Here is a 7,213-nt window from a genome sequence, read left to right on the forward strand (position 1 = left end):
GGGGGAGCTCTGCTCAGCCACAAGCCAGGCTGATGGCTGCCAGCACAGCAGTGATGGCGGGAGCCTCTCCCGCCTCCTCAGCAGCGCTAAGGTTGTCCGATTGCAGCTTAGGCCTGCTCACCACTGGCAAGTGGACATTCCCTGAGGGCTCCTGGGCTGCCAGAGGGATGTCTGACTGCCAGCTTAGGCCTGTTTCCCTGGGGAGCGGGTCTAAGCCAGCAGGTGGACATCCCCTGAGGGGTCCCAGACTGCGAGAGGGCACAGGCCCCCTCCAGTGCACAAATTTTTGTGACCGGGCCTCTAGTTAATTATAAAGTTCAACAATAGCTAAAGTAACCTATGCTCTACACCGGTGGGAAAGCTATAAAGAAAGGCAAGTGAAGGAGCATCCAGATGTCTACATAATGGATCCTCTGTGGGTGGAGGACATTGTGATGGAAAAGGGTCTAGGAGGCTGGCAGTGATCTGTTTTGGGTAATATTATATGAGTGTTGGTTTTATTTGTTTATATTATTTCACAGTTTTCAAAAGATTAGAGAAATGCATTAAGTTACATTTTTTATTTTTATAAACCTCTGTCCAAGCCTCTATAAAGCTCTTATAATTATTGAGTGCTTATTAAAAGCTAAGCAGGATTCTAAACACTTTAACTGTATTCACTCAGTTATCACAAGAGTCATGTGAGATAGAGGCTGTTGCTATCTATCCTTTTTAACAGAGGACGAACTGAAACACTTGACCCAAACCCAGCTCCTAGAGCCCAAGCAGTTTTGTTCCTGTGCCTGATTTATGGCGATGAAGTTTACTTCAAAGATTTCCACTTCTCATTGACATGGAAGGATATAAATAGGGGGCTGTAGACATTTGGTTCTAAATGAGAAATCATTTGCTCTGAAGAAACATTTTTACTGTTTTTACCTCCTATTCCCAATTCTATGTCCAGAGTCCACACAGAACAAGGGCAGACCCTGAGCATCTGTGTCTCCAGTGCCTTCCACTGTTTCGCATGTAGAAAGAGCTCAAGGAAGCTTCGGCTGAATTCTCCTGACAGCTTTTTGTGTATTTGATGGTGGCTTTAACTGTAGTTCTGTCCTATCACTCAGTCTTGTCCATGTAACCCTGCCTTCTTCCCAATTGACTGTTATTTTGTGACAAAGTTTCCAGTCCTTTCACCCTACTCGTGCTTCAAAATTGTTGTGTTCTTTTTTTCTCATTCTTAAACATGTATTACCCAAACCCCAGTTCTTCAGTGTGGTTTGCAGACAGTTGTCAGCACTACAGAGTGGAACATCTTGAGAAAACCTAGGTCCTAGGAGAAGGCCGGGGTCTGAAGATTTGTACGTTTTCCCCCCGACTCTATTCTCAGTCCTGGACTTGCTCATCCTGTTCAGCAGTGGACAGACTGACCTTCATATTTGAGTTCTGCCTGGGAAAATTGTTTTGGTCAACATACTTCTCTTAAGAATATTTAACAAGAGTAATATATACACATACATTTTTAACAGAATTTCCCACCTGCAATTCACTTAAGATTGATTTGTGATCTATACATTTTAATTTGGGCAGTGTGAAATTCTTAGCTTATCAATTAAATACATTAAATGATTGCAAATATTCATTTAGAATAAATTTTACAGATTAGATTATGAAGTATGTTACAAGGTTCATGTGCTATCTTTGTGAATAGCATTACCTTTGATTGCTGATTTTTTTTCCTCATCTTAAAAATAACCTAATTTATTAATAAAGGTGTTTTGTTTTTTTTTTTTTCCCCACCCTCCTCTCTACTTCAGTGGACAAACAAGATTAAACAAGGAGAAAGTAATTCAAGGTTGGTATATTATTATTTTTGCTTTCTTCTTTAGTGTTAATGTGATATGGGAATTAGTCGGGTCTGGTGGGGCAGGGTGGATGGGCTCAGCCCTGTGTTATGAGCTGGGATTACAGAATTAAAGCATTATAGCCAAAGAAATATGATCAGAGCAGATGGTAACCAAGGACTCTTAAGTGAGCTGTATGTAAAGAGTGGTATTCAACGTTGTTTGTGGGTAGCTTCAAGTGGCCCAGGCAGCTGATAAAACCGTCTTAAAATATAACTGCCCGGATTTAAGATGATTTTATATTTGGAAACAAAGTTTACTGGCTGATGCTAGTGGTGTTTTTCTGCTAAGATTTCAATTTTAGTAGTAACAAAGAGGATTAAAAAAGAACTTTCTCACATTGGATTGGTTACTTTATTCTAAACAGATTGTCCCTCCCTTCTTGTGGTAATTTAGACTCAGATCTTTTAATCTCCCTAATGATCTGGCTAGTCTGGCTTTTAAAGAATATTTTGGTGGATGTTCAGCCAGATTATAAAAGCATTTTGTTTAATTTTTTTGGTTAGGGACATCTGGGGTTGGCAGAAACTGATTTTCATACCCAGTGTGCTTGACTCCCTCTGCTGGGTACTAATCTGATAGTTAAATGAACCTTTGTTTTCCAATGACTTGTGTCCACACCAGGTTATTCTTTGGACTCATGTCCCTGACTACCTTGTCCTTCATTGCATTTCACATTGACAATGGAACATGAATAAAAGCTTTCATGTTCACACTTGTTTTGTAAGGCTTCTTTTGTGTGTTTTGTTATTTTTCCTAATTTGGTAAGTTAGATGCTTAGTTCTTGAAGTTATACCCTCTCCCCCGCCCCCTTTTTTAAGCATTCCAGGCTTATATATTTGGAAGTACTATTTTGGTTGCATACCTACAGCTTTGATATGTAGCAATTTCGTAAGTATTCAGCACGAAGTATCTTAAATTTCCATTATGATTTCTTTATTGACCTATCAGTTATCTATTAAATTTCCCAATGGCTGGGCTTGCTTTGTTGTCATCTTTTATGATTCACTTCCAGTGTAATTGCATGTTCTGGCAGCATGATTTATTTGATAATACTTACTTGAAATTTGTTAATATGGTCAGTTTTTATAAATCTACCATTGCATGCTTGAGAAAAATCTATGTTTTCCAATTGTTGGGTTTGGAGTTATATATCAAATAATCAACCTTGAGGTTTTTTTGTTGTTGTTCAAATCTCCTATACTTTACTAATTTGTAAGTTTACTAATTTGCCAGTATGACCTAAATAGCAGTTTATGAATAAGACATGTTATATTTCTGACTGTGATGGCCAAGTCATCCTTTAGTACCTGAAATGGCATAATGTGTGCTTTATATGTTCTGCCTTTATATAGTTAGAGGCTATGTTATCAGGCACATGCAAATTTAAAAATTGTTATATGTTCCTAGTGAATTGGATCACCACTTATTTATAGTAACGCCCACAATCCTTACTAAGACTTTTGTCATAAAGTCCTGCATTTCTGAGAGTAGTATAGCTACTCTGTTTTGGGGTTGGAATTTGCCTGGTATGTAAATATATTTTTCAACCCTTTCCTTTAAACCTTTCTGTGTACTGATGTCTTAAGTGTTATTACCTCATAAATACTAGGTAACTGATTTTGATTCTTCCTTTAAAAAAATACAATCTGTTTTTTAATTGGCAAGAGCAGTCTATTTACTTTTATTCTGGTTGCTGATATGTGGAATGTTAATGTCAGTGGTGCATGGGCAGGCTAAACAGCCATCTCAGACGGTGAATAAAGAAACATTGAATTTATTTAAGGAAAAGGGGTTGGAGGATGGGGATATCCAAAGGGAAGAGCTACACAGCACTGAGCCAAAGGGTATTGGGTCCATGCTGACAGCAAAAATATACTTAGGACAGTAAAACAAGGAAGGGCATAGAAGAATCAACAGGAAAGCCTAGGCTGGGCTGTTTTGGTTCACTGCGAAGTCAGAGAAAAGGGGGCCTTGTAGAGGGTTCAATGGGTTAGCCAGGGACAAGCTGCCATTGCCCATTGCTCTCCTGGTTGTAAATCTCATGGCGTCCCTTAAAAGTTAGGGGATACGTGCCTGTGGGGGAAGGAGAAGCGGGTGGGAATGGCACGGGCATCCTCCTTGGAGGGAGAGCATGCACTGGATCCTTTGTCTTGATGTATTTGTCTCTCTCTTGCAGATGGAAATCTTAGGGGAGGTCTCAGGCGAGAGTCAAAAGAATATTCATCAGCTCTACCCCGTGTGCTCTTTCAGGGCAGGGGGTCATTAGTCAATGTAGGTGGTCTCAGGCAAACAAGGGGTCACTTGTCTGGTTTTGCTGCTTTTCTGGGCCTGGAGCTGAAATAGAACTGAAGCCTAGATATTATCCTTAGGAAGGAAAGGTCTGTGGGTCTAAACCACCTGACGAGTGATACGCTAGGGGAGGATAGTTATCCTGAGGGCGAGGTTTGTGTTTTCCTTGTCCAACCCTTTCTCACCTTCCCTACTGGCTTTGAAATGATAAGCCATTTCTATTCTTTTAATGGCTAAAAGTGTTCTTTAAATTTTTACCATTCATGCTTAATAAAATATAAGATTAATGTTCACTCTCTTGAAAAATACAAAGCCCTTATGTTACTTTTGTTTAGTAATTTAGTCCTGTCCTTTTTAACTACAGGCCGTAGCTATTATTGTTCAATTTGTTATTTAGACAGTGTTTGTTTAGATTTACATGTATATTTACCAGTTCCTGTTATCATTTCTTTTATATCCCAGACCTTCACTCCTAAGTATCTTCTTCGAAAGCGCCCCAGTGCAGACTGGTTAATGGTAAAGATAGTTTCAGTTGTTTCTCTTCTAGACAGTTCTGGGTTTAGTCTATGTAATTGCTTTTAGTCTATCAGTGGTTGGCAAGCTCATTAGTCAACAGAGCCAAGTATCAACAGTACAACGATTGAAATTTATTTTGAGAGCCAAATTTTTTAAACTTAAACTATATAGGCAGGTACATTGTTATTAACTTAATTAGGGTACTCCTAAGGCTTAGGAAGATCCACACTCAAGGGGCCAAAGAGCCGCATGTGGCTCGCGAGCCGCAGTTTGCTGACTATGGGTCTAGGTAATTTTAGAATGACAGTTCTCTTAGCACCTGGGAGATATTATTCTGTTGCTTTTTGGCTTTTATTGTTTCTCTTCAGAAGTCTTCTCTCAGCCAAATGGTGTTCCATGGTAGGTAATTTGTCTTTCTCTGAAACTACTTTAAAAATCTTCTTTGATTTTGGTATTCTAGTTTATCTTAATATACTAGAAGGCCCGTGCACAAAAATTTGTGCACTGGCAGGGAAGGAGGGTCCCTCAGCCCAACCTGTGCCCTCTCACGGATCACGCTGCCGCTCGCCCTGCCCACCCTGCCCGCCCCGCCCACCCCGCCCAAGACACCGCAGGCCCGGATCCCGCGCTGGGGTGAGCAGCAGCTCAGATCTGCTGCCGCCGGCCCCGCCCAAGACACGGCGGGCTGGGATCTCAGCTTTGGCGGCACAGCGGGATCTGCCTGCAGTATGCAAATTAGCTGCCATCTTTGTTGGTGGTTAATTTGCATATCTCGCTGATTAGCCAATGGGAGGTGTAGCGGAGGTACAGTTAATTTCAATCTTTGTCTATTATTAGATAGGATAGGATTTAAAAATGTTTTTTCTGCTTGATTACATTGTATTTAATTTATCTGTGGGTTTCTTGAAAATTCTCAACTATCATTTTTCCTATATAATAAAAGCCTAATATGTTCAGTGTCCGGTTGGCTGTTCAACCAATCAAAACGTAATATGCTAATGATATGCTAAGGCAGTTCAACCGCTCGCTATGACATGCACTGACCACCAGGGGGCAGTCGACCAGTTGCTATGACATTTACTGACCACCAGGAGCGGGGGAAATGCTCTGACTGGTAGGTTAGCTTGCTGCTGGGGTCCGGCAGATCTGAACTGAGCGAGATGGGCTGGACATGCCCTGGAGCCCTCCCGCAGTCCCTCCCCGGCTGGCCAACAACCTATGTCCCTCCCCGGCCCCGATCATGCACTGGTGGGGTCCCTTGGCCTGGCTTGCACCCTCTCGCAATCCGGGATCCCTCAGGGGATGTCGGAGAGCCAGGCCAGGCTGAGGGATCCCACTGGTGCACGAATTTGTGCACCGGGCCTCTAGTCTCTTCATAGTTAGGAATTTTCATTTTTTCTGTCAAGCCTCTAATAGATCAGAGATGCGTTCCATCTGTATCCAGCCTGTATTCTGGGTATGAATTCAGGCCTGTCTTGGAGTTTATTAAGTCACTTTGCAACTGGATCTCCCTTTATCCATTGAGGAAATTTTTTTCACCTTCAGGAATTTTATTTTTCATTATTAAAAGATCTATTTGGTTCTTTTAGAAGGCTATCTGATAGTTTTTTGTTTTTTTGTTTGTTTTTGGTGATCACATTTATTGGAAGAGTTGGAGAAAAATAAAAATGCCATTTAGCTTAAGAATTTGTGAGTTATGTGCAAATAAACTCATTTCAGGAGCAGAAGAATCCTTGGTCATTTCTTTATATCAAAATTTACGCAGGTTTCTCTTTTGAATATCTTCTACCTTTAAAGATGCAATCATATAAAGTCTCCTAATTTCCACACAGGATATATTCTTTGTTTCAACCAACTCTCAATGGAGGGGCAGCCTGCACAACACCATCTCCCTGGATAAAAAGCATTGGAATATTCCGTTTTGTTGATTTATATATCTCTTTATATGTTTCTTCATCAATTTCTGTAGTAGTCACAGTTTCTTCCACATCTCCCAATATCATATTTAAATGTTGATCATCAGCATGTAATCTACCTTGAAGCTCTCTGTCATTTCTCAATTTCATATAAATTCGCTCATCCAGGCTGAGCCTGATAAGATCCAGGGGCTCTTCTACAGTGTTGGTAGTTTGTTGCTGCTCCACATCATCCACCATGTTTCAAACCTTATCTGGTAGTTTTTTATGAGTTTGTGTTTGCTCATTTTTGTCATTCTGCCTTAATCTTATTTTATAGTCTGTATTTTCTGATTTCAATGTTAGAAGTGTTACTGGTTCTAAATCTGTTATGATTTTTATGACTTTCATTCATGATGGATTAATTTCTTGTGTGATTAAGTCTTTGACTAAACTATTATTTGCTCTAAATTAATAGAAAACTTGTTAGCCTTTATTGAGAACTAGAGGCCCAGTGCACAAAATTTGTGTGTGTGTGGGGGGAGTGGCACGGTCCCTCAGCCCAGCCTGCACCCTCTCCAATCTGGGACATCCCTCCTACAATCCAGGACTGCTGGCTCCTAACTGCTC

At 40.6% G+C, this 7,213-nt stretch overlaps 1 protein-coding gene and 1 pseudogene across 2 annotated transcripts in view; one reads left to right on the plus strand and one right to left on the minus strand.

Annotated features, from left to right (window-relative positions):
• TIGAR (TP53 induced glycolysis regulatory phosphatase) overlaps positions 1-7,213 on the plus strand; it is a 27,215-nt gene that overhangs the window by 6,761 nt on the left and 13,241 nt on the right. For both annotated transcript variants that reach the window (XM_005877009.2, XM_014548368.1), the window contains exon 2: positions 1,794-1,831. In XM_005877009.2, coding sequence (XP_005877071.1) covers positions 1,794-1,831 — 38 coding nt within the window. The remainder of the gene's footprint in view (positions 1-1,793; positions 1,832-7,213) is intronic.
• On the minus strand, positions 6,358-6,844 carry LOC102254519 (annotated as a pseudogene).

The sequence above is a fragment of the Myotis brandtii genome, unplaced genomic scaffold (genome assembly GCF_000412655.1).
Source record: "Myotis brandtii unplaced genomic scaffold, ASM41265v1 scaffold504, whole genome shotgun sequence".
In the NCBI taxonomy this organism is placed as follows: Eukaryota; Metazoa; Chordata; class Mammalia; order Chiroptera; family Vespertilionidae; genus Myotis; species Myotis brandtii.